A 27,392-nucleotide genomic window follows, 5' to 3' on the forward strand; every position below is an offset into this window, starting at 1 on the left:
GACCGCTTACTCTTGGGATGCCGTTTTTCCGATCGGCTTTTATTGCAGCTCCGGACGGGAGGAGAGACGAGGCCAAAGCGAGCCTGGTGCCTGGTGCGAGCACGGTGCTGCCAAAGGCCGCGCAGGAGGCTTTTGGGGTCAGAACCAGACCAGAACCGCAGCTCCGGCACATCCTGTCCTCCAGCAGCACGTGGCGCCGATCAGAACGGCGGACAGGTTCAGACCAAATTAACTGCCAGAAACACCACACGAAAGCAGCAGCTATCTACATGATTTTATGTCTCACAGACTACATAAAGTTAACAACAACCCTATTTGTTACAGCTTTCAAGAAGGTTACAAGTACGACAGCATAGAAGTCTCAAGACTGCAGTAGTTTAAAATTGCTTTCAATTCTTTTATCAAATAAGCATAGTAATAAGGGAGCTATTTTACAGAGAGTAGGCAGCAACATACAGTCTTCGTTTCAAGAAAGAGAAACATCGTACAAAGTCAAAATAAACCTCAGCTATCAACCGCCACCACTACTCTTCACTATTACTTTGTCCATAAGACACAGAAATCAAAAGCTATTTGACTGCTTCCACTGAAGGGAACTGTGCCAAATTTTCCATTAATAGAAAAGTCAGTAGTTGAACAACTTTCTTTGAAGAAAGAACACCACCCGCCATTCATACTGTATTCTAGGATGTAGTGATATTAAGGTTACACTGGAAGGACAAGTTCTCCAGGATTTAAAAAAAAAAAAAAAAAAAAATCTTAATTTGATTTGTAAAGTGTAGTTCATTATATCCATTGTGCTTTTGGAACATTTATGTTGCAGGGATCTTTGGCAATCCGAATTCATCCACCAGTACACCATCCTGCAAGAAAGAAGCAATAGCAACAGGTTAACAACTCTCCACCAACCAGAACATTTCACAAAAGTTTCTTTATAATTTCTATAAAATTATAATTGTCACTGTGTGACAGCTGGCATGAAAATAACAGCATCAGATTTCTTCCCTACTATGAAGCCCCAAATGCAAACGTACAGAAGGCTTTCTTACGTTTTTAAGAGTAACTATACTAGCAGCTGTAAAGGTACACTTAAATTCTACTTGCAGTCTGACAATGTTAAATAAGAGTTACAAAATGCCATTGTAGCTCTTTAAAATATAAGAGCATTCAGTACACCGTATTCTCTCATATATAGTGTCCAGAATACAGAACACATTAAGCACTATTTTAAATTGAAAATATTAAGGATTCCAGTTATCAAGCAACAAACACAAACATTATTAATCCAAAACAAAACAAAACAGATGCATTTTGCATTTAAAGAAGAAAGGACTCACTTTGTTTTTCGTGTCTGTAGGAGTGACCTCTGGGATTGGTGGAGCAGATGCAGCTTCATCTAAGTAGGAATTGTCTTCATCAGCTAAAAGCTCATCACCTAACGCATCCAGTTCTGAAATTGAATTATGCTGGTTGAAAAATTATGCAAGAATTCCTTTTGCAAAACAGAAGTTGCTCTTACAGAGGAGCAGAATTCATACTGAATGCTTACATTCACACTCATTTAGTGTTACTTAGTCATCAGCCGGGAATACACACACTCCCACAAAAGACAGAGAACCTTCTTTCCTTCACTGCAGCATTCCCTTAGCGTAGCTCTCATGTTTGTCTCATACTGTTGTTACTGCTCTTAAAGGAAATGCAGCTTTTATGTTTAGAAAAGTGATTAACACTTTTTTTTTTTAACTTAAAGTTTTTGACTAATGAAATTAAGAACCACTGTATGACGATTTCTACATTCAGTAATGTGTCCTCCACCTTCCTCACCTGCTTCCAAGTCATCTTCATCAATCTCTGGTGTGCCATAGCTACGACTCAGTGCTTCCTGCACTTCATTGGCTTCTTCCATCATATCCTCTAACTGATCTTGTATGTCCTGAAGCAAGAAACAATTTCAACTGGTCCATATTTAATAGTTTTAGTTAAGTTTACTGGAGCTTAATCAAATTCAATTTAATAATTCAAACATACAAGGCACTCAAATTTTGTAATGCATAAACCATTTTTTTGAAGCAGCATCAATGCAAGTCAAGATACTATTACTATAGTGTGGCCTTAATTACTATTAAAATTATAATAAATGTATGAGGTAGAAAAAGAGGAACCTTGAAGCGACATCTTTGCTGAACTTTTTTTTTTAATTTTAAATTTTAACTATTCTTCAGGGTAAACTGAAAGCCTCTAATAAATACAGTTCAGCATTATATTGAAAAGCAGGAAGAGTATGAAATCTAGAGAAATTAAATCTACCATCTGGATAATAAACACTAGCCCGAGTTGTGCCACAGAAAAATTTAGAAGATACTTTAGTAGAACTACTGCCTCCTGGGTACAAGAAAGGAGACAATACTTGCCTAAAGGTTTATAATGCAGGCTATATATAAAAACAGCATAGGAAAGAGAACATGAGGGAATTCAGTGCTGGCATTTTGTAAGAGTTTAAGTTCAGCACACTTTAAATTATATTTAGAGACCTTGTGATTGTTTTTTATGCATTTTCTGAAGTCATGGCCAGGCCTTTGCAGACCTCTTGAAATTAAACTGGTTGGTTGGTTTGTTGATTTTTGGTGGGAGTTTCTGCATTGTTTTTGTTTTAGGTTTAGGGGTTTTTTTGTTGTTTAGTTTTGTTTTTGTTTTGTTTTGTTTTTTAAATCAGGCACTGCCTTGATCTAGGGGAGCACAGGACTAATCTGCATGTTGCTAACATGGAGGGGGGAGTTGGAAAAGGAAGACAAAAAAAAAACAATAGCAGGGAAATATTCACCAACATTTATGCTGAAGTGCTGAGGGAAGGAAATAAGAGATTAAAGATTAGCTCAGTAAGGAAAGAACAATCAGTGCAAGGAGGCCAACTGATTGTGCCATACCAGAGACATCAGGAAATAATTATAATGATGGTCCCATAAAAAAAGGAAGCAAACTCATGTGAACTAAACCAATCAGCTTACCTTTAAGTTACATAGTTCACTCGTCGCTATTACAATACATTGTTTCAGTTCTTAATAATTTAAACTATAGAAGCTCACCTCAATCTGATCAATTTTGACTTGCTTGTAAGCTTTCTTCATTTCTTTCACCCCCAGTTTCATTGCATCAACCTAGAATAGAGTCAAACAACATGCTTGTATCTGATGTAGCACACACAAGTTAAACAAATGTGAGATGAATATACTGGTACCGTTGTCTTTGTATCCTTCAGAGCTTGAATAGTGTAATTAGCTTGTTCCATATTAAAAGACTGCTGTGATAAATTATCCCTCTGCTGTTCATACCTGTTAAAAACAATGCAAAGAACGGCTTTAAAACACCACACTATTAATTGCCATAAAAATTCTTAGGTTTGTTAAAATTTAAAAATCAGCAGCAGTAGTCTAAAGATGGGAAGAGATTTTTTTTTTTTTTTTTTAAATTATAAACGATCCCAGCAGAATAAACAGCTTCATAAGATCCTGGCCATTACGAATTTCTGTGTATTTAAAGTTGACAAAGCTACTCCTGAACTAAGCTTCTGTTTTAACTGATGGCGATACCATATTTCTATAGGCTTACACACTAGGTGAGGATATAGCAAAGGTTTTAATCACTATAAGCTAGATACATGCCATTGCTCACTAATGCTGTAAGCAGAACGGAAGAGATGCAGGTTATCCAAACCACAATGGCTCTGCACTGGCGCTCCGCAGAGCAGGGAGGAGCGGGAGGATAGGGTAGCAAAACAAAACTGTTAAGGCTAACCAAAAAGAAAAGGAGGACTTGAAAAATCAAGAAATCATCCTTCTCAAAGCTAAACTTATATCCAATAAAGAATGTAAAATATATCAAGTTAAAGAAAAATGAAAGCAAACATTCAAGGCAGGAGGTCTGCAAGACAAGGATGATCCAAATACAAAACAGCTTCTGGTCAAGGAATGACTAAATATATTACTGATTAACAAGATGGAGAAGAGATGAGAGAGGGATATGATGACAGCCTATTATGACTGGCCCAGTGACTGTAAACAGGGTAAAAACTATCACATAAGATTAGCAGACAGAGGTCAAAAAAAGGAAAGGAAAAAACAAAACAAAACAAAACCAAGCAATCCTTCTTACAACATCTAACTAAACTATTGCATTCCTTACCATAGGATACTTTGGATGGTAAAAGTTCACAAATACTTAACAGGTAATTGAGCAAGTCTGGAGAGGTACAATTCATCTGAGGGATTTGAGAAAGGTTTAAACTTACATTCGCTTCTGCTTTAACACTCTCAACGCTTTCTGCTTTACTGTATTCTGAAACACACAATATTGTAACATTAGGAAAAATATTTGACTTTTGACTCTTTTGAGTCTTGATTATACTGTTTAAATCTAATGTATCACATTTAAGTTTTCCAAAAAATTCCTCAGATACTAATGCAAAGAGTTTAACAATAGTCACATGCAGCATTTGTTCTGCATTAATGATTAACCAAATAATCTTGTATGTAAATCTTCTAATAGAAAACAGTTTTAACATTTCTGGCATTTGATTTTTTTTTATTTTTTTTGGTAAGCAGAATACAAAGTCAAAATTAGTCCATCAGAACCATCTTTCATCAACACATTTTAATGGTCAGCATCAAACAATACTGCAAAAGGTACTTTTAACAATACTGTTTATATTACGTATGTTTACTATTAGATACATTTTATATTATATGTTTATCTCCTTTCAAAAATGGGTTTTCCTACTCCCTTTCTGCAAAAAGCAAACCTTTTTATTTTGGTTGAAGAACAAAAGAACCTCTCTACCAGACTTAATTCAGGTAACAGAAGGAAGAAGGGAAGAAAGTTACTTCTGACTGAGGAATTATATCACACAATAAAATACAAGAAAAAAAACAACAACAAAAACACTGTTCAAAGATGCATGTCTAAGAGATGCTTCAGAATTAAAATAATCCTGCAGGATCTTATATTCCATCAGTAGGGCAAGATGCAATTCTAAGAACCTGATGAACTGGCTAAATCACCTCACTACCTGACAAAAAGTGTGAGTCACATCCTCTCATGCTTAAATCCCACAGAAGATTCTTACCTTTGCAGGCCCCTCTCTCATCTTCTTCATTTGATCCTTATACTTCACAAGTTCTGCATCAAGTCTAGCAATTTTCTTGTCAATTGACTCAGCTCTGCTATCCACCTTTAATATGTGATGGGGCAAACAAAAAACATTCATTAAGATTTTATTCAGCTATTGGAAAATAAAAAGAACACCCTCAGTTTTATTATTCTTTTAAGTGAACTGTTTCTTCCCTCAAAGGTTTTACAACAGTTTAAAGTTTGCAGAGAATCAAAACCAGAATCAAGTGAAACACCTTCTACAAGGAGCACAAGAAACATTCTGAGGTTGCAGGAAGGTCTGCCATTGTAACACGTTCTTATCAGCTCCCTTGCACACTCACTCAAGTCACGGTCTCTATTCAGGTATTTCTGACAGCACAGAGCACAAACTGGAACAGAAAAACTTAAGTGTACTGTGCTGGCAGATAAGGGGGCCATGCAAAAGGGTCAGAGATGTGTTCAGCAAGGCTAGAGGTTTATTTTTGGTGAGCAGAGAACATTAATCCTTCAGAATGACACCTGGATTACTGGTTATGTTTAAGAAGCCCAGACTTAACCAAAGATGCCCAAGTTCTTTGTCAGAAAGACACTTTTCCCATCACTTCCCGCACAGGGAGCCAGGACACAGCAGTTCCACACGTGGCAGCTACTCTGAATTCTTACTGGACTTTTGCTCCAAATCCCAGTAACAGCTGCATAGCTCGGTAAGAGACCTCCACCAACCAATCCTAACAGCCCTGATGCAAAGCATATAACAGAGCTGTCATTTTGGAAATATTTAAAACCTTCTGCATCAGAGGGATAAAGATGATAATTACATAACCAAACATGGGTACAGGTCATTCTAACATCATACACAAATTCATAACAAACCAAAGACAGCCTCCTTAATATGAACCGACTATCACAGCATTTCTCTGGAGACAACAAAATAAAGCTTATTAACTTCTCATTCCAAGGAGCCTCTCTAGGGATTAGAATATAAAGACATTCCAATTATAGCGTGAGACCAATCAATGCAAATTTAGAATTCTGAATTGCTAATGGTGCGGCTAAACATGTACAATTATGCAGATTTTCATTTTGCTATCTCAATGATCCTTTTAAATCTCTTCTCTATGAAAGCAACATGCATTTGCCAGAGGCATCCTGAGCAGAACATTTGATATGAACACTCCACACAAGACGTTAAAGTGTCTGGACACAGCTGGCATTGAAAAAAAAAAAAAAAAAAAAATGTATTGAGCTTTATATTATGCCAAATATTTTACTAATAGCAGAAGAGAGGTATTTGCGATTTTAAAACTCCTGTAGGTTCAAAGCGTGGCACCTCCTCAAGATCTTCATCAGCTAAAAGCATCTTTGAAGTCAGCCTCCTTCACAGGGGAAAACCAGTTCTTTGGTTTATTTATATAATTATTCTTTTAGGCAGTACTAGCAGGAGGCAGAGACAGATGATCCTGTATTGATTAGCTACATGAAAATTTCACACACAGATTACACAGGACCTCAGCTTTTAAAAACAAGAATGGACAGATGAGGAGAGAATGGATCTAATTTATCCAACAGAAAACTAGACTGTATATTAGGACTGAAAGAGCTGTTTTGTATTATTCACAAATAAGGCATACTGAGGTACGTTTCATTGCTACAGAAGGGCCTCAATCTAAACAAAAGAAAGTGATTGTGGTATTCCAAATCCCTATTAAGCAAAAGTGCAGCTTATTTTTATTAAAAAAAGAACAACACGTATAAGACTGAATTTTAACACTGTTGTCACAACTATTAGCCTTTTATTCCTATTTTCCTACTTACTACTCTGAAAAGAAACCATAAATTTGGAGTGTTTTTTCAAAGAAGTAAAAAAAAAAAATCAATGCCACAGTTCCTGATGCATCCTTCCTCCTACTGGCCTCGTGACAGCTTTTGAGTCATCTGACTGTGCTCAGCCAGCAAGGACAAAATAATCTGATGTTGAGGCAAGCATGTCAGGCACCGCAAGAGAGCAAGCAGAAACTGCAAAGTAGAGAGCAGGGACATACCCGTGGGGAATAAGTGTGGAGACAGGAAGGCATCACACAGTGACTCAGCAGACTCAATAGTTACCAGCCATCGAAGAAAAGTAGGGAGAAGTGTTTCCTAGGCTTCAGTAAACACTTCAGATCAGTGATTCCACAGAACCAGCTGTTTAAATGCCAAAATCTTGAATTGTTTAGATATCTTAAGGTGATGCTTGTTCTCTTACCACAGGAAAAAAAAAAAAAAAAACAGCGCATTGTGTGTTGATCTTACGGGGTTCAGTCATACTGCTTTTGCATACACAGGAAAGAACATCCAAAACATGGGCATAAGTTCTGCCTAAGAGTTGTCTACATTTTTAACAAATGGTAACTATGAACATTAATCATTGCTCGCCAAATACAATAATTCCTGACTGCCGTTTAATGGCTAATTACCATTGAAGTAACAAGGTAAGAGATTCTACAAAGCAATATGACTCTTTCAAAAGGTACAACAAAATGTGTCTAAGATTGAAAACAACACAGAACTGACATTACTTGAGTCTCCAAACTGTTGAATTTAACATCATAAAGAAAGAGTGCAAGTTTTTTTGGTATCTCTAATCCTTTAGCAGGACCTGTACGAATCTTCATTATTGTGAAAATGACCCGAAAACACAGCAAGTCTTTCACAGATCAGATAGATTACGTCACGTAAATCGGTGCAAAAAGTTCACTCATAAACGTCAAACTTCTAAAAGGAAGTACATTTCTCACCACACCTACTAGTGATACAGAACTGTCTTAAACTTTAGTTTCATCTACAGAAATTGAAAGCTGTCAGCTAACACAGAGCTTAGTAACAATAACTGGTTTATAGACTTCTTCACACCAATGAGCTGTGCTTGGAGCCCTCCCTTCATTTCTCAACAGCTGACCAACACAAGCTCTTTATTTCCTTATCTTAAAAACCATTTTGCAACTCATCATTGGTTGCCAAGTCACCACATTATGTAAAAAAAAAAAAAAAAAACCCTGAAACTCTACTTTTCAGCTAACTTGCTGTCATGTAGAGCCATATTTTCAGAGAATGTAATTACAAACAACTAAAAGAGGATCAAAATGCCATGCAGCTCTTGGTGGGTGGTGGTGACGATGACCTTTTCTGGAAGAAATCCTAAATGCTTGGTGTTGCCAGTCAAAGCAGCTGTTTAAATTACACTTTAATGTACCCTAAAAATCCACTGGGATTGAACAAGCTCCCAGTGGAAGACTGCCTGCTGGCATATCTAAATCTGACCGTTTTTGTTATGATTTGTCTCAACATTAGAAAATGCACATTGACTTGGAACTGTCAAAATCAGCCCTCAATAATCTAATTGACTAATACAGAGCTGGCTGCTGTGAGGAAGACATTTCCTGATCTTCTGCTTACAGTGCCAGGCCTTACATGCACATTGCATGCATCCATTTATGGGACGCGCTCCCGTGCGCAGGAAACCAATACAGGCACGGGTGTACATGTGTATAAATGTACGTACTAGTGTGCATGTATGCTCCCGCACACGCCATGCTGATGCACAGATGCAAACCGAAGTACATGTGTGCAAATATACAAAAACACCGTACCAAAGCGCAGGCACGTAGCTGTGTACATTCAAGTGTTTATATAGCTGTACACACATAAAGCATATAGAATCATAGAATCATAGAATGGTGAGGGTTGGAAGGGACCTTCAAAGGTCATCTAGTCCAATCCCCCTGCAAGGAGCAGGGACATCCCTGACTAGATCAGGTTGCTCAGAGCCTCATCCAGCCTGGCCTTGAACGTTTCCAGGGATGGGGCATCCACCACCTCTCTGGGCAACCTGTTCCAGTGTTCTATAACGCTGGAAATTTTTTTTTCCTAATTTCCAATCTAAATCTACCCCCCTCTATTTTAAAACCATTACCTCTCGTCCTATTGCAACAGGCCCTACTAAACAGCCTCTCCCCATCTTTCTTGTAGGCCCCCTTGAGGTACTGGAAGACCGCGCACACACACGCAGGCAGACAGCCCCTCCACACGCAGCTGTGTACCGGCACTCAGGCAGGCAGAGCCACACCGATTACGCACAGGTGCGTACCGCCCGGCACGTACACCCGCACCCACAGGCCGTACCTCCAAACCAGCGCACGCCCATACACCCCCCCCCTCCCCCCGGGTCGGTGCGGACACCCGCACGTTTCCGCCTACGGGCAGGCGCAGCGACAAGCAGTCGCTCGCGTACGAAGCCCTAGGCCCGCACCGACACCAGCGGAGGCACGGCGGCGGGGGGCAGCCGTCCCCAGCGCGCCCTCAGCCCCGGGACCCGCCGTGGCGGGGAGAGCATCGCCCGGCTGGGCCCGCTCCGCCGCTCCCCTGTCCCTCCCGGGAAGGCGGCTGGGCCGGGCAGCGCCGTCGCCGGCCCCGGCCCTTCGTGGGGGTCGGAGGGCTGCGGGTCAGGTGCCGCGGGGAGGGTGTACGCACCGTCCCGATACAGTCGGTGAGGCTGGGCGGAGGCGCCTTCGGCTTCGCTTTACCGAAGAAGCGGTTCATGGCGGCGGCGGCGGCGCTTCGGTCTCACTCCGGGTCCCGGCAACGGCGGCGGCGTTCCCCGCCGACCCGGAAGCCCACGGACGGCCGCCCCCAAGGCGGGGCCGCGGCGAAGGCGGAAGCGCTTGTACAGCAGCACGCCCCCGCACTTCCGGCCTCCTCTCCCCGGCGGCGAACCGTGATTGGCCATCCGGGGCCGATACCCCGGAACCTCTTCAGCTCGCCCCGGTGGCCGCGGCAGAGGCGGGCCTGTCCGCGGGAGCGGAGCCAGTGAAACAGCAGCACACCGCATTTGCGTTATTTTATTTACGTTTTGCCTTAAGAACAGTTTTTGCACACGCGTCACTGAGGACCTAACATATCTTTAGGCTTCACCCACTGGTCAAACTGGTCAGACGTAAGGAATCCCAGCTTCAGAGCCGCTTCCTTTAACGTCGTCCCTTCTTTGTGCGCCGTTTTGGCAATCTTGGCTGCTTTGTCGTATCCTGCAACGCACAAAATGCACAAGTTAGCCATCTGCAGTTTCAGAAAATTTGTTAGAGGTGAGAAAAAAAGTGAGACGTGGCCTCCAGAGAAGCCGTTTCCTAGCTGTTGCTACTAGTGCTTCACTCAGCTTGCAGAATTGTGCAGCGAGTGTACTGCACCAGCGCCTTACTGAAGGCGAAGGCAAATGCTGCTGTTCTGGTCTTAGTGCATTTTGATCAGTGTTTTATCTGACTTTGGCCTTTAAAAAAAAATCTCATACTGTAATCTTTCACTTTCCATTATTACTAGTGGTTAAATCAGGATAACAGGTACACAAATTCTCCCAATCTCTTTTTTGACTCCCATCAGAATTATGTTTATAACGCGCTGGTTTGGCAGCTGCAAGCAGGACGCATCGATTTCACCAGTAATACCAGATGGTGACATTAAACTAACTTTCGGCCTGAGCTATGACTTGGTCTCCTAAACACTGTGACATTATAAATAACGTGTGCAAAGTAATCCTACCGCATAATATTCCACTATGATGTTTTGAGAAGATTCTGAGCCTTAAACCTACCTATATGTGGATTAAGTGCTGTTACCAACATCAGAGATTCACTCATTAGTTTGTTGATCCTGTCTGTATTGGCTTGGATTCCAACTACACAGTTGTCAGTGAAAGAAACACAAACATCTCCAAGAAGCCTTGCAGAGTTTAAAACATTTTTAATCTAACAAAAGAAAGAAAGAAAGAAAGAAATACCAACTATTACATTCAGATATTAACAGTTGCACACTCTGCCACATTTGTTCGTAACCAGTGCCCCCCACTGCCACCAGCCCTGCAACATCCACTTCTTCAGCGGGCTGTTGGTATACAAACAGTTCAAAAGCTGTGCAGTAAGACACCCTCCTCGTTTTGCAGGGTGAGCTCAGCCACTCCTATTTAAAAGAATTTGTGAGAAGCATTCAATAGCAGAAGAATTCTTGCATAAAGATGACCACGGTGTGCATAGTCATTTTGTTGTAATAGTTCACAAATAGCAGGGGAAAAATGCATGAAGGCATTTGACTCACTGTCGTTTCCCCCGTCAGGTACCAGTCAATGGAAGACATGTAACAATTCAGAGTACAATAACGTCTGGCACTAGTCCTCTAAGTTGACAATTCATAACATGCCACTCTTTTTTTTTTTTTTTTTTTTTTTTTTTGGAGAAGTGCCTGTTTTTATCAAAATGTATCTTCTGCTAGGTACGTCTCTGGCTGTTCAATAGGATTTTTTTTTTTTTTTTGTCAAAACCAAGAGCTGTATGCTTAGAAAATGTTTGTTCAGATGGAGGGGGAAAAAAAAATCAGTACCCTAAACAGACATAAGAAGGAAGAGACAAATACTGATTTTATTATAAGATTTCTTTTTTTTCCCCCAACCATTTCTTACTAGCATAAAAAAAAAAGCACTATCAATCAGTATAGGCTGTGTAGAAAAATAACATATGACATGCTGCTCCCTTTGTGCCTCTTATTTCTAACAAGATGATAAAATCTCAAAAACTTCCATTTTTTTAATATAATTATAGAATGGTTAGGGTTGAAAGGGACCTTCAAAGGTCATCTAGTCCAACCCCCCTGCAAGGAGCAGGGACATCTCCAACCAGATCAGGTTGCTCAGAGCCCCATCCAACCTGGCCTTGAATGTTTCCAGGGATGGGGCATCCACCACCTCTCTGGGCAACCTGTTCCAGTGTTTTCTATCTAATATTAGGATCTTTTCCACAAGTCACCTTACTTCTTTTTAAATTATCATCCCTACACTAATACCTATACTATCCCTTCAACATCTTACATACAGTATGTATCTTGGTGTATCCTGCTTACACTGTGGAAGGCAAACATTATTTTATATACTTAGGTCTAAGACTAACCAGCTACAATTTTACATGACTCATTTCCCAAAAGCAGCTAAAATACCAAATTCTCTTTGGCTTTGGATAATATTTTGTCTCCTGTTTGGATAAAATTTGTTTTCCTCTTCCCGCTGCCTTAGACCGATGATAAACACACATTTTTGAGATAAAAACCTATCTGCATAAGATAGTTTCATGTAAAAAACATTGCCAGTTCCCTGTCTAAATAACAAGGACTTATCATACAAAAGAATAAAATTTGTCCTCACATTTTATCAGCTTCTCTGGAGCTTGTATTGACCAATTATTCACTGAGGTTTTTTTTCCCCAAGTTATCTGATTGTACAAACAATTATTTTTGAAGTGCTAGATATTTAAAATTTTATTAACTTACCATCATGGGCTTAAAAACATTCAGTTCAAAGTGTCCATTACTACCTCCTACAGTAACAGCAACATGGTTTCCCATAACTTGGGCTGCCACCATGGTTACAGCTTCACACTGGGTAGGGTTCACTTTTCCTAGTTATGGAAGGGAGAGAAAAAGGTTACCGAAGAAGAAGAAAAAAATAAAATCAGCACTTCCCTCATTTACCAAATCACATTCCACAGAAGATGTTTTGTAGGAGGTAACGTGTTACTCATCTGTATCTGTGCACCACAGAAAATAACTAATTTCCATGAATGATGTTAAATTCACTGTACTATCCCAGTAATTCAGCCAGGATTTTTAAGGCAGCTACAGCTGCTTTAGCAATCTACTAAGGCTTTGAGAGCTGGATCAAATATGCATGAGCTAAGCAGCTGTTAATTACCACAGTTCTTAATAGTCAAGGGATTATAACCTGTCTTTATTTGTATAAGTAGGCATTTCTGGTAAATACTACCAAATACCAATACTACCAAATCTCAAGTCAACTTAAGAAAAGTATTACTAACTTCTAATAATTACTTTGTAATAAAATTAATACACTCTCAGGAAAAAAAAAAAACCAAACAAACAAAACCAGAAAACAAATTAGAGTGGCCTCCTAACAAGAAAGTTTTAGGGTCGCTTTCATTTCTAGAAATAATCCTACCAAGAACATTCAGTACATGTTTTTTTTTGAAAGTCAAATATGCTCACAACCTGTTTCTTTTATAATTTATCATACAGGAAGAATATGCTTAGAATAGTTTTAGATGTACAATATTCACATACACATACTTTTTTAGGAGAGAAGCAAGGAATGATTACTAATATTATTCCTTCCTTTCTTATCCTCCCATACAGTGTGATCGTTGCAGAAGGGAATGTGAGAGTAAATAACACTAATCATGCTACGAAGTAAAGACAGAAGTCAATTTACATAACACTATTGCTACAATTCATAGATTAGATCATTTAAAGCTTGTTTCAGAAAAGCCTTTACATAAAACTTGTAGAGACCTTGCAATTCTAAAAGAAGGTTTTGAGAAGCAGGCCTGTATTGATAAAGTCGTACCTTTACAGATACAACTCTCTGCCACATACTTGTCAACACACAGCTGTGCAAACAAGTATTTTGATGAACATAAATTTTGGTAAAATATGGCAGAGGATAAAAACTGATAGAAGTGTTGAATCATAGACTTACTGACATTTGTGGAGGTTTGTTAAATATCTCTTAGGAGTTAGTGGTCCAAAACAAAAGAAACAGGCAATTTTTTCTGGATGTTTTCTCTGTACCTGGCATGATGCTGCTTCCTGGTTCATTTTCAGGCAGGATGAGTTCTCCTAGTCCAGAGCGTGGTCCAGAACCCAGGAAACGAATATCATTAGCGATTTTCATCAGACTGCATGCCACTGTGTTCATAGCTCCACTGAGTTCAACTAGAGCATCATGAGCTGCAAGAGCTTCAAACTTATTTGGAGCAGTGACGAAAGGCAAACCTACAAGGAGAGCAGGAAATATTAAACCTATGAGGCATTCCTTGCAGACATAAATCAGATACTCAAATACATAATTAGTTTAATAAAAAAAATTGTATTAATAAACACTAAGTTCATCTCTCTTTTGTCTAGACCATTCCTCACAAACCTATTTCTTAAACAGATTCAATACAAAAGACACAATAAAAGTCACTAAAATACAGAAGAATATGAAATTTGAGCATCTACCCACAACAAAGGTACAAATTTCAAGCTTCCATACTGTGTTGTACACTAAACATTGCTTTGCATCACAGTAGGATCATAGGATCATAGAATAGTTTGGGTTGGAAGGGACCTTTAAAGGTCTTCTAGTGCAACCCCCCCTGCAAAAAGCAGGCACATCTCCAACCAGATCAGGTTGCTCAGAGCCCCGTCCAACCTGGCTTCGAATGTTTCCAGGGATGGGGCATCAACCACCTCTCTGGGCAACCTGCTCCAGTGTTCCACCACCCTCATTGTAAAAAAAAAAAAATTTCTGATGTCTAGTCTGAATCTACCTTCTTCTATTTTAAAACCATTACCCCTTGTCCTTTCACAAGAGGCCCTGCTGAAGAGTTCCTCCACATCTTTCCTATAGGCCCCCTCAAGGTACTGGAAGGCTGCTATAAGGTCTCCCCAGAGTCTTCTCTTCTCCAGGCTGAAGAGGCCCAGTTGTCTCAGCCTGTCCTCACAGAAATTTTGTGAATGTCAAGAATCTCTTACAAGTTATCCCAAACTTACATATTTCTTCCATGAAAGCAAGTTAGATTCTTCAGATTGTAAATTGCTGGGACGCTTTCTCCCAGTTACGAAAAAAAAGCGTATTTGCGGCACAGTGCAGACATTAGGATAAATAAAATGTAATCACAGTGGAATCAGCTAGTTAAAGAAAAAATATGCATCCGAGTATCAGCACTGGAAGAGAACAACCAACTAGATGGAACATGTGAAAGCTGACTCAGACTCAGGAGGATGCCTGAAACTGCTGCCAACAGCAAGAGCACAGGAGCAATGGAAGCAACACCTTTATTTACATTAATTAAATGCTTGAGATTTGACGCTACATTCCATAATGAAAAACATTTCTTCAGGGCTTTGTCCTGGAAGAACACTCTCAGCAGAATGTTCTTAGTGGTAATGAACATCACTAAGGACTGCCCGTGGGCCAGACTTATGCCCAACAAAACTACTGGACTGAACTTACATTGCCAGTTCCAACAAGAGCAGCATAACCCCCATAATTTCTAGTGTTTTGCAGTTCCTGCCAAACACCAAATCCCACTCAATTCGCTTGAGCTTCTGAACTGCATAGCTTCCTTCTGTATTGCAGAGATAATTCCAAACTTTCCCTGTAAGAACATGTGGAGCTTCAATAATCTGCCCTACTTGTCTTAAACTCACACAACCTGCCCATATGGTACACCTAACGAGTGTTAAAATGGGAGAGCTTCCTCACACCTCCTGAGTCTGAAGCTTCTTCAAGCACCAACACAAGCCCTGTACTGCTTCTCAGCAGCTTCTCAGCAGCTGTTGCTTACGGCAAGTTACTTCTTCCCTGTCAGGGTGCAAGAAGTCTTGACCCTCTACAAAACTGTGAATAATAGATCCATTAAAACAAAAATACTGCTGATAAGCAGTTTCAGATTTTACAGAAAATTTAAATGCAAAGCATATGCATTCATTTGGGGGGCATTTTAAAAACTGCTGCTGTGACAGAGAAGTAGTAGTTTAAAGATCAAAAAACCTCAATAGCTCTGTAAATTAAGTTTTACGATCTATAAAGACAGCATCAAAAAAAATCAGACACCTAAGTTTTACTCTTTCACATAAGAAAATGTAGTGACTTTGGGAGGGGTTTTTTCCCTTTATTTTGTGCCAAGTCACTGTAGATTAAGACAGCCAGAGGAGCAGAGAGAAAGACAGACACATCATAGCTGGGCTAATAATAGAAGCCTGAAACTGTATCCATAACCAATAAGCCTTGCTCAGAAGAACATGGTAATTTCAGTCACTTTCAATGCACCAAGTGCAATTATGAACATACGCTGCATGAAAAATCCTACGTAGAAGGCATATAACATACAGCATTAACAGAAAGTTTCCTGTGAAAATATAAATACAATTTGAGCTTACGAGAAGTACGGAAGCTGAAAGATTTAGTTTAAATTTGACTGCATGTTACATATACTACTTTACTGATAACTCTGAAATATCATTCCTCACCCGTCAGTTCAGCCACTTTAGCAGCAACTTTCTCAGCAAAGCCAATTCTTGTGTTTAATCCTGTACCAACGGCAGTCCCGCCAGCTGCCAGCTGATACACCCTGGGCATGGTTGACTCAATCCTAGCCACGCCATATTTAATTTGTTGCACATAGCCACTAAATTCCTTTGAAAGAAAGGAGAACAAAATAAAAGAACACAGACAACAACCAAGAATAAGCATCTAGAACTATTTAGATTTTTAACATGATTGGACTAATTTATTTAAAAACCCGAAGGCACTGAACTTCACCCAAGTGCTGAATCTTAGCATCTTCTCATTAGGAGGGAAAGTTTACATATATTAGAAGACTGCTCTCACACTACAAACAATTACACATAAAGAACCTACATATATAAAAATGTATACACAATGCATTCTTCTCTTGCCTTTTATCTCAGTTGTGCACTTAGCAGGATCTGAATGCAAGGTAAGTCAGCTCCCAGATGAAATTAATGTTCTCAAGGTACAATTACAGAAATGGATCTTGGGCTTTGTTCACTTTAGTTAGTAAAAACCCTACCTGTGCATTCTTGGAAAAAATCCCCAAAATTCTACTTGGATTTTTATCAATTCAGTTTAAGTTAATTCATTACCAAATTAATGTCATATAAGCCATTCTTGACAACATGGTAATAAAGATTTGCTATCTCATATGTATATATGATCATATACAAAAGATTTTATTCAAAATACTTTGGGGTTTTGTATATTGCAAAACCTCATTAATATAAGCTTACAGATTACGGACTAACTACCTTATTCCTTCCAGGGTGACAGAAATACCACACTGTGTTATTTGGTAATGGAACATAATTTAAAAATCATTTATATCTTACCACTAGTAGAAGTAAAACATACATGGGAAAAAAGAAAATTTATGATGCAGTTATAGCATCCAGCAAACTCCAATAAAGATGAAAATACTCTAACTAGAGATTCAGTTTCCTATAATTGCTCTTAAACTACCCACTTAATTTAGGCCTCCTCAAGTTTGCCTCTGTTTATTCCAATACATTTACAAGAATTTTTCCAAACAAATGCATAATTGTGGGGTTTTTTACCTGTCCAAGTGTAAGTGGAACAGCATCTTGTGTATGAGTGCGCCCTATTTTTATGATTTCGGAAAACTCTTTGGATTTTGCTTCAAGTGCATTCTGTAGCTTTTTTAGTCCAGGTAATAACACCTCATTAACCTCCTGGGCAGCCGCAATATGCATTGCTGTTGGGAAAGTGTCATTTGAACTCTGTGAAGGAAGTTTAAAAAATTCATTTGCAAGCTTTTCTCACCATTGTTGCTGTAAGATGTAGATGTATGGCTCTATTCTCTTTATTTTATAAACAATAAGAAACTAAACTAAGCGTAAGCAACTTAGGAATGTTCCACAAGTCAATCTGCAGGAATAATCAAGTCTTCCAAATTCCAGTCCAGTACCTTACTGACAGAATCAACATTTTATAGCCACAAAAAGTTAACCTGAGTAGATTATTGACAACAACATTGGGCCAAAAAAAAAAAAAAAAAAAGAAAAATAATTACTATAGTAGTTACAACAGGTAAGAAATTGATGGGCCACTTTAAAGGAACCGTAGGTGACTTTAAAACACCTCTGTGTTGCTTTGATAATGTTAAATCTGTAGCTCCCAGGATACTGAGTAGGCACAAAAGATCAGAAAGGGGTACAACCAAGTCAGTGGCTTAAACTTCAGTTAATCTGAAGAAAATATTAAGAGTGAAGTATAATTAAAATGTCTACCACGATCCTTTAGGAAAAATTACCTATTACAGGACTTTAGCCATTTTATTATTCTTTCTACATGCTTTAGGTAATGCATTATGGAGATAACAGTTGTAAGTACCTAGAAATTGGATCTATATTTAACTTCTTTAAGACTGTCTCAGTAGCAGTGGTTGTCACCAGGCCACCTCTGCCCACTGCATCACATGTGAATTCATCTGTTGTTAACAAGTTCAAAATTTTTAATGTAAAAAGCTCATACTGTCACTGACCAACATTCTAAAGTTCATTTGAACTGTAAAAACTGGAAAATTTTTGCCAAATCTGTACACAAAACTTTCTTTTTTTTTTTAATCTAAACAGTGACTATAACAGAATTCAAAATTCACAATTAAAAAAAAAAACCCAAACAAAAAAAAACAATTTTGACATCAAAAGAAGTACAATACAAGTATAACAACCTGGCTTTTGTTAACGTGATCATTCGGATGTACTGGCTTTTTGCTCCCTAGCTTGCCCCCCATTATCTCAATGGCTCTATTGCTGATTACTTCATTGACATTCATATTGGTTTGTGTTCCAGATCCAGTCTGCCACACCACCAATGGAAAGTGATCATTTAATTTCCCTTCAGCTACCTATAATGGAAAAAGAGAGAGAAAAGTTGTTCTACTGAAACAAACAAACAACAAAAAAAACAAAACTCCCCACCAACAAAAAAACATAAACCTGAGAAATTTATAGCTATAATTCAAATAATGTTTTCCATTATATCTGTAAATCTACATACAGAATTGTGTATTTATGCCAGAATAATTAAGAGTTTGATTTAATACCAGCTATTAAAAGGCCAAAAAACTTCTGCTATGCTTTTTGAAGTTGCTGAATTCTGAAACACAGAGAAATACATAATTTGATTTCATATTCTACAGTCATAGAAATAAAAGATTTTTAAAAGGTCTGTTAGGTTAAATCTTCTGTTTCCCAAACAATGCATGTGATTTAATAAGTCCAAAACCATCCCCTCCCTCCCTAATTTTAAACACATTTGGATCCTAATCTTCCTGAGTAGGACTAGAGGTAGTATCTGCAGGTTCTCCCTTCCACAGTTATTTGCTCAGGTTAGTTAAGATCTCCCAGGCAAGGGAAATATCTTAAGTAGTTTCTCAATCAAAGCACATAAGGTGCTTCAGGGTACTTATTCAATGTTGCATGTCTCCTTGGGTCATGACTATCCTTTCGGTGTCAGAAAAATCAGTTTTCAGACAGCGCTTATCTGTTTACAAACTCCTCATCAGCATGAGTGCACTGCTTTCTCCTAGGAAATCAAGTTCAACAGCTGCAGTTTCATCATGAACACTGATCACAACTATAAAACAATTTGAATTAGAGCATTCAGAAGTCCATTCCTTATGGAAAATAGTCCCCCAGAAGAGGTGTTTTTGCTAAAGGTCATTGTCACGCATACGCAGTACATGATATTTGAATAACTGGACTCTGAAATTTCTCCAGAAATAAATTTCATACAGGGAGGTTCCAGACCTCTTACACCTGTAGACATTAGGTTTTGCATCAACACAATGAGCCGGCAGATGGCTGCTGGCATGCTTTCCCTACTACTGCTCTGGACCTACATGGCTTTAAAATGAGAGATGCCTAAAAAGGACTTGTGACTGCCTTTACTATACCTCAGCTGTAACTGAATATGTTACACGTACAGAAAAGTAAGAGAATCACACGGACTTAAAAAGATTCATATGTATTGACTTGCTTATTACCCACAGGAACAAGATCCTGCTCAGCCAAAGATGGCTATACCAACTTATATCTTCTGTAGGCAGGCTATGACAACTACCATCTCAAATCAAAACAGAACAACAGGTACAAATACTCTCCTGTTTGATCTACATTTTTGGAGCCTGCTGAACCTTATACGTATTTACAGAGTTTTCTAAATGTATGTTTGTGATAGTATCAAAATCTCAGAAGTATTATGCTCATGCGTATTAGCCTCAGAAAAGTCAAGAACGCAAAGCAAAGGATCTGTTGTCACAGCTCTGAGGCTAGATAACTATCTCCAAATTATCAAGATACATCAGTCCTCCCAGAATCATGTTTTTCAGGACAGGATCTTATGTATTTCCCATCTTACAAAGGGGGCAAAGTTTTCACCTCCAAGAGTAACTTGACTTCTTGTGGTATCTCTTTTTTTTTAAGTTATATTAGAAAATTATTGTGGAGGTAAGGGAAATGATAGCACTGCAGAGGTGTTTTTAAAACACAACAAAGCAGCCCCAAACAACTTTCAGAACCCATTGATCTAAACTAAGTAGAATTTAGCCACCAAAACTTCTGATCCACCTTTAACTAGGAGATCCCTAGAAACCACAAGAAGAGACTGCACATATTCTGGAGTTCTCCAGAGCTCTTGGGTCTTGGGACTTTACAGTGCTACACCTGGTAGAAAGAGGATAAGGCCTTCTGCAAATACTGAAATATTACTAAGCTATTCAGAACAAGAAAGCTCTGTAAAACAATGCTTCTAGATAAATGTATCTGTTGATTTACACAAAGCAACACATCTGGTATTAGCATATCTCAAATAATGGTCATTCACAACTCTGTGCACTTGGTGGGATTTATCCTGAGAAAGAGGAGATGCCTCTGCATGTCACATCATGTCCTCTTTAGCTATAAAAGTGATACTTAAAGAGCACAGATTTACTAGTAAGCTTAAGTCTGAAGAGGAGATAAGACTAGTAACAGAGAAACTTTTCAGACTGCAAATGGTCTTCACATTACCGAGATGCACTTGCTTAAGAGATTGGAGATGTCCAAAACAAAAAAAGCTTTGCTTGTGTCAGACTTCACATTAGCTGAATGAACTGAGACTCATTCCCCTCCTACATTTTTTTATACTCTTCTCTGGTAAGAGTGAACCCTAAGCAAGTAATGAGTAATCTTAATAGAGGGGGAAAATTACATTGTTTTTATAACTTAAGCATCAAAATGTATTTGAACATTCTATCACTTCTATAAATGTAAGAAATAAAATAATAAAACATTATATTAAGTAAATTATTTCTTAACTTGAAAACCCAAATTTACTGACAGTACATGGCTTCCTCTAACAATCTGAGAAATGCAAGAAGTCTTCCCTCACCCTCCAAACTACCTGTGAAGAGCTTAAAAAAACCACAATGCCAGTTCTAGTATATTGAACAGTTTGTTCCTACCTCATTTGACGCCTTTACGATAGCATCAGCAATCTTTGGGTCAAGACCATAATCTTGATTCACTTCAGCAGCTGCTCTCTTCAAGATGCCAAAAGCCCTTATAACCTGAACCTGAGACATAAGAGTAAGTTTAAATCTGTACGTTTTTTTCCCCAAAGGACAGCTTAGGAACCTATAAAACAGGTCTCGTTCTAAACCAAACTCTTTCTGAACTTAAATCCAGTAGTAGTCCATCAACCAAATCCAAGCGCAATCAGCTCACATGACCTATGCTCCCATTAACAGTAACATTTATCCAAGCAGTACAGAAAGCAGTACATAGCTCATCCTTTCCTTGTCAGTCCAGGTGTGCTTTGTGTATTGAAACAGATTACATGCACTAAAATGTCTAAGAAGAAGGTATTCACTCTCACATCCAAAAGATAATTAAAAAGGAAAAAAATGAACACAGCTTTAAATTACTTACTGGCATTCTTTCCGAAACACCTCCAATCTTGAAGTTCATCGTAGATCTTACAGTCTGGGCACCATAGTATTTGTCACTTGGGACCTTCAGTTCACCAAAGGTATCATATTCTATCCTAAAAGCCTCTTGAGTGGACTACGGAAATGGGGGAAAAAATGTATTTCAAACACCAGTAAACAGCACATCCTTTTTGAAAGCAGGTACAGTTAAAGAAAAATGTGCAAGAAGGGGGGGAAAAAACCAAACAAAAAGACACGCAGCTAGTCATAAGCATTTTTCTAATTATATCTCCAAAGTTAAGATGTTTTTCTAGTTTGAGCACCTGTCTCACTAAAAGCCAAAACTACTAACGTTGTGTAGTCTAGCAGACTCACTGGTGACAGGCAGCACTGCAGGACTTAAGACCTTGGCTGCCCACTGTATGAAACGTGTCATCCTGACAGAAGACTCCATTTCTTCTTTTTGAAGAATTAGTAACTTAACAAAATAACAATTCTGTAAACTGTAAGATAAAACCAAACTGAAGAAGTAGCATGGTAAGAATTCAGGTAGTATCCACCCAGGCAACAGACACGTAACACAGTCCCTATTTGAAATCCACACTGCACATGGGACAGAAGGAAAATACTGGAAGGGAGCAACTGACTAATTCAGTACCAAGTTACTGACAATTAATTATCTTCTTAAGCCTCATAAACCAGGAACATAGTTTCCCTAACCAAACTAGCTGTCCAACATGAAGAAACTGCATCGAAGACTATTTTGAGCAGTATTTATTTAAGGCAGTACTTCCCTGTCACGCACCTTGTATGCATTATTACCTAACACAGCCAGAGGTAAATTAACTTTTGCTGACATACACCAACTAAAAAGTAATTTTTTACTTTTTGTGAAACAACCCATTCATTTGTGATAATATGATCACATTCACATGCAGCTCTACATCGATTATGGGACTGGACAAAAAGCAACAGCAGTTTACTATTCCTCTCCCCATGCCTTAGTCAGCAAAGTTCCAATTTTCTGTAAGAAAGGTGTTCATCCTTCCCCAGAAGAGGTGATGACCTTCCTGCAGAGTTTTCAGGAAGGGCAAGAGGTCTTTTGTAATTCATAATCATAGCGAGTAAAACAATCCTAGCTCCATAGGCAGGGTATATACATATACAATGCTGGGCTCTGACCTAACCACGATCCTCAGGGGTGAATCCTTGGGATAGCTCTATCAGAACATCAAGTCAGTGTTGCAGTGCAGCGAAAGAAGAAAAGCAAATGTTAGAAACTATTAAAAAAAAAAGCAGAGGATACAAGAATAAACATCACTGTGCCACCATGGTTCATCTGCACTCTGACGTGTTTGTGCAGATTTGGTTCTTTTATCTCAAAAAGCACATTACTGGAAACAGTTCAAAGAAAGGCAAAGGCTGATGAAAGGTAAGGAACAGCTTTCTCACGACAACTGACTTTTTCATTCAGAAAAGAGACAACCTGGGGTTTGAAGGAAAACTGAGGTCAATAAAAGCCTCAGTAGAATGGGGACGGATATTAGCTACTCACAATCTCTTCCAATACAAAACCAGGAGCCATAACATTAGGCTAGCAGGAGTCAGGTTCAAGGCAAGGAAAAGGAAGCAGCTATTCACACAAGTAGCAGACTGATTAAACTCCTTGCCATCTGATGCTGTGCAGGCAAGAAGTTTGCACGAGTTCAGGGAAGACAAGATAAGCTGCATTATTATACAGACAAACCACTGGCTCAGGAAATCCTGATGTGAAAATGAGAAGTCTGGGTCAGAGTAAAAGGAAAGCATTGTATAAGTTTGCACAGATCTTACTGTTCCCTAGATGTCCACTTCAGACTGTTCCTCTCTTTCTTGATCTGTTTTACTTGTTCCTCAGTCTTCTTGGACAGGGGCACAGTTGGGCACTGGGCAGATCACCCTCTCCAGCAACACTGACTTTCTGCAGCAGCCAGTTCAGGTCCACATCACCACGGATGGCAAGCTGCAGGCAGTAGTGGTGTGAGGGGGGTCTTCCAGCCTTTTTACTGTCTTAAGTGGCGTTCCCAGCCAGACGGAGATGCTCTGCCATCAGGTAGTCCAGCAGTCACATACAATACTGGAGACACCAGCCCCACTCGCTTAGGGCACTCTTGCAGAGTAGGTGGTGCACGTGACCCAAAAGAAACCGCAGCCCAGCCCGCAAAAAGCAAGGGTTGGCTCTCACATTGCTGTCCCGCTCCCCACACCTGATGCTCTCCCAGACACTGACCCCACAACAATGCAAAGCTTAGTGCAGACCAGTATGCCATTCCTGTGTTCTTTAATCTCCTTTATCCTATTTTAATCACTTAGCATTCATTTACATGTTAACAAGAAACAGAACACAGTCAGCACTTATTCAGCACCTTACCATCAAAAATGTTTAATGGGTATGCTTGTGGGTGTTACTGTATATTAATATTCCAATATTAATATCCAGTAGATATCACTCATGCATGGTCTCTGAAATCCCTGCTTTTGCTATTTGGACACCCTGTGTAAGCAAATAATCTCAAGGTTTTCCTAGAGCTGGATAAGCAGAACCAATTCAGTTCCAAGCTCAGCTCTTGATATCATCACTGGTTCAATCACCAAAAGTATCCACGCTCAAACAATACAAAAAAGTTAAACTACCTGTAACTTTTTAGACAAAAAAAAAGCTAGCAATTGCACAATTGATTCCTCAAACTTACATAGTTCCAATGTCAACAATGGTGAAACAAGATAAATAGGATCAGTACCTCCTCGTACAAATACCTTTTAACAACGAAATCCTGTTATTAAAAATATATATATATTTCCCTAGCCAATTCTGCGTTACGCACATTCACAAATGCCAATGAAGTTAACAGGGTAAGGTACTCAAAGCTGAAGTCATTTGCTGATTAATAGAGTAACAAGTGACACTAGGTAAAAAACAAAGTGATATTTTTCATAGATACTGAAGTAACTAAACTAAACTTCAGCATTACCTTCAGGCTAACATAGCAGCCTGCAGAAGTCACTTTCTGAATTTTAATGTAAAAAACCGCGCTTCTCTTACTCCTCAGACAGAATTCACCCTCTAAAGTGGCTTTATGAGCCACTTAAGGCTGAAGGTCCCAGTTCCCGTACCTAAAGTGGTTTCTGCAGTCACTCTCTGCCCTAAGGAACCTGCTGTAGAATGGTGCAACAGTAGCACGCTTGTGTCAACCCTCTACTCCCGCATCAGTGGGCCACAGGAAAAGCCAAAAGAAGACCTAGCAACTCTGCCACAGGCCAAGGCAAACAACTCCTGTGCTCACTTAGTTTCTACCATAGCTACGGCAAGTCTCAGCTCAGAAGCACTATTCTTCACCTTTACAAAACATATATTTTTTAATATATTTATATATATATATATATATATATTTAAGAGGCCTGACAAGCTCTGCTCTTTCTCCCCAAATACCAAGAATCCATAGTCCAAAGCTTACACAGTTAGGCAAACATAACTGTACTTTTGCCTTGTTGCAGAGAACAAATCAGCTACAACTGATTGCACCACCACGCACTGGAGATATTCAAATGGCAGAACTGCTGCAATATTTCCTGTGGAAAATTACATTATGATTTAAGGATGCAGCAACTTTGGGATGTAAGTATTTCAATTTAAAAAATCCTCATTTTTTAGCATGTCAAAACCAATCTTTCAAGGCCAGCAGAAAATTGAATTTGTGCTCAACTGCTCTCCTTTCGCAGATGAAGAATGTTTCCATTTTTAAGTGTCATTTCTCCTTTATAATATCAACTGAGTCACAAACTCTGAAATGTACTCTTTAGAAACCAAAACTAAATATTTTACAACATTCAGCTGAAGGAACATTATGACCACAACTCCATTTAAAACATCTTGTGCAATTTAGCTCTAAGTTAAGGCAACACAATAGTCATACCGTAGGACAACATGCAAATCTGGTTGTCTCTACACAAGGTGTTCCGAAACAACTCTTGCTGCTAAAAAGTCTCTACAAACATCAAAAAGCAATGGGTTCTTTTTTAATTTAAATTCTTATTGGTACATTTTTGGTGGTCCTTTTGGAAATAAAAATATACACTTTTCCTGTAAGAATTCAAAGGCTGCTTGAGTTCCAAATTCGCTGAGGAACATTTTGCTATAAGTTCTGCTGTTATTTAAAGCCAAGCAATTAATAATGGCTATTTACCGGACAGATCATATTTCTGACCAGCGATTATCAAAACACATATATTTTACGTAAGACTGCAGCCTTTCATAAATATCAGGTCTTCAGCAAGTAAACAAAGATTGTGATCTATAATGTTTTTCTTGGATGATGCCAAACAGAAAAATAAAAAAGGGAACCATTTGGCAGGCCAACAGCTTACAAGTTACACAGTCTGCTCTGTGTTTTCTTATACAGGTAGGTTTCATTCACCATGCAGTTTATTCACTCATCTGGAAGCTTGTTTTTATAATGCCATTTTCTATACCTAATAAATATCACAGACTGGGAAACTAATGTTCTAGTTAAGTTTATTAACTATTTCAGTAAACAATGTAATAAAATTAATTAATTAATTAATCAAATCCTAAACATCTCACTTTCTGCTGAAATTCTTCTGACAGTCTAAAGCTACCTCCTTGTTTTAAGGGCTGAACTTAGAGAGATGCACCCAAGACTAAGGCTTCCATGCAACACCCTAGCTGTTAGTACTGAGATTGAGAGTGGCTTATTCGAATGGCCTTTTCTTCTACATTGAACTGTATGCAATAAACATGTCCCACTCACGCTTCAGCCTGACTGTACTTGAAGAATAACTGAGGATGCCTGATAGAGGTCACTGGCAGCTCTCAGCTGAAAGCTCGCTGATTTTCAGGGAGCTCCAAAGATTTTCCAGCTACTGCCATTTCTGTGAGAACACAGCTTTTTTTTCTTACTTGCACCTCAAGAGCTCTAATAAAGGGCCTGAAATCTCTGCGGAAGAAGCCGCTGCAATGCCACAGCTCTGCCACAGCAGGTGCCGCAGTGCCACCTTTCCTGGCTACCCGGCCCGCTGCCACCCCTCGCCTCCCCTCCCCGGCCCGGCCTCGCTCACCCGGCTAACGGCCATGCTCACCACATCAGCCTCACCCCCCGGGGCAGCGTGGCGCGCTGCAGATACCACCAAGGCCTCCCCCTTCCCTGGTGGGGAGCACCCCACCGCCTCGGGCCTGCAAATCTGGGTGCGCCAGCGCTGCCCTGCAGGGACCGAGCGGTGGCCCGGCCGGGCAGGGGCAGGGGCAGGGGCAGGGGCAGGGGCGCTGCCCGCGGCCGGTGAGGACGGAAGGGCGCGCGCGCCGGCGGGCACAGGAGGAGGAGCCACGGCGGCAGCGCGGGTGGCAGTGGCAGTTAGAGGTCACCGCTCCCCCCACCCCGCTCCTCCCCTCCCCTCCCCTCCCCTCCCCGGGGTGCTCACCATGGCGGCGCCCGGAGGGAGGCCCCAGCGGGCGGCGGCGCGCGGGGGCGGCTGGCGCGCGAGGAGGCCAACGGAACAGCCGAGGCGGCGGCAGGCGCGGAGTGAGCGGTGCATGGTGACGGCGGCGGGGAGCATCGCCGGGGGCCGGCCGCGGGGAGGGGAGAGTGGGCGGGGCGGGCCCGCCCCGGA

At 39.8% G+C, this 27,392-nt stretch overlaps 2 protein-coding genes across 3 annotated transcripts; both read right to left on the reverse strand.

Annotated features, from left to right (window-relative positions):
• Positions 1-262: 262 nt before the first annotated feature.
• Positions 263-9,840, reverse strand: CHMP5 (charged multivesicular body protein 5). Its single transcript, XM_086740453.1, has 8 exons — positions 9,655-9,840; positions 5,120-5,224; positions 4,286-4,332; positions 3,236-3,329; positions 3,084-3,155; positions 1,825-1,933; positions 1,338-1,450; positions 263-863 (listed from the first exon to the last, which is right to left on the reverse strand). The coding sequence occupies exons 1-8, from the start codon at positions 9,721-9,723 to the stop codon at positions 813-815; spliced, it is 660 nt and encodes a 219-aa protein (XP_086596579.1). The 5' UTR covers positions 9,724-9,840; the 3' UTR covers positions 263-812.
• Positions 9,841-10,008: 168 nt separating this feature from the next.
• Positions 10,009-27,362, reverse strand: FH (fumarate hydratase). Of its 2 annotated transcripts, none has more exons than XM_086740451.1 (10): positions 27,204-27,362; positions 21,730-21,864; positions 21,264-21,374; positions 18,489-18,665; positions 17,353-17,535; positions 16,249-16,414; positions 13,801-14,004; positions 12,487-12,614; positions 10,766-10,919; positions 10,009-10,205 (listed from the first exon to the last, which is right to left on the reverse strand). In XM_086740451.1, the coding sequence occupies exons 1-10, from the start codon at positions 27,336-27,338 to the stop codon at positions 10,063-10,065; spliced, it is 1,536 nt and encodes a 511-aa protein (XP_086596577.1). In that variant the 5' UTR covers positions 27,339-27,362; the 3' UTR covers positions 10,009-10,062. The 2 variants fall into 2 exon arrangements, with proteins under 2 accessions (XP_086596577.1, XP_086596578.1); XM_086740452.1 differs by lacking the exon at positions 27,204-27,362 and adding an exon at positions 23,562-23,811.
• Positions 27,363-27,392: the final 30 nt, after the last annotated feature.

The sequence above is a fragment of the Chlamydotis macqueenii genome, chromosome 2 (assembly GCF_036417535.1).
Source record: "Chlamydotis macqueenii isolate bChlMac1 chromosome 2, bChlMac1.mat, whole genome shotgun sequence".
In the NCBI taxonomy this organism is placed as follows: Eukaryota; Metazoa; Chordata; class Aves; order Otidiformes; family Otididae; genus Chlamydotis; species Chlamydotis macqueenii.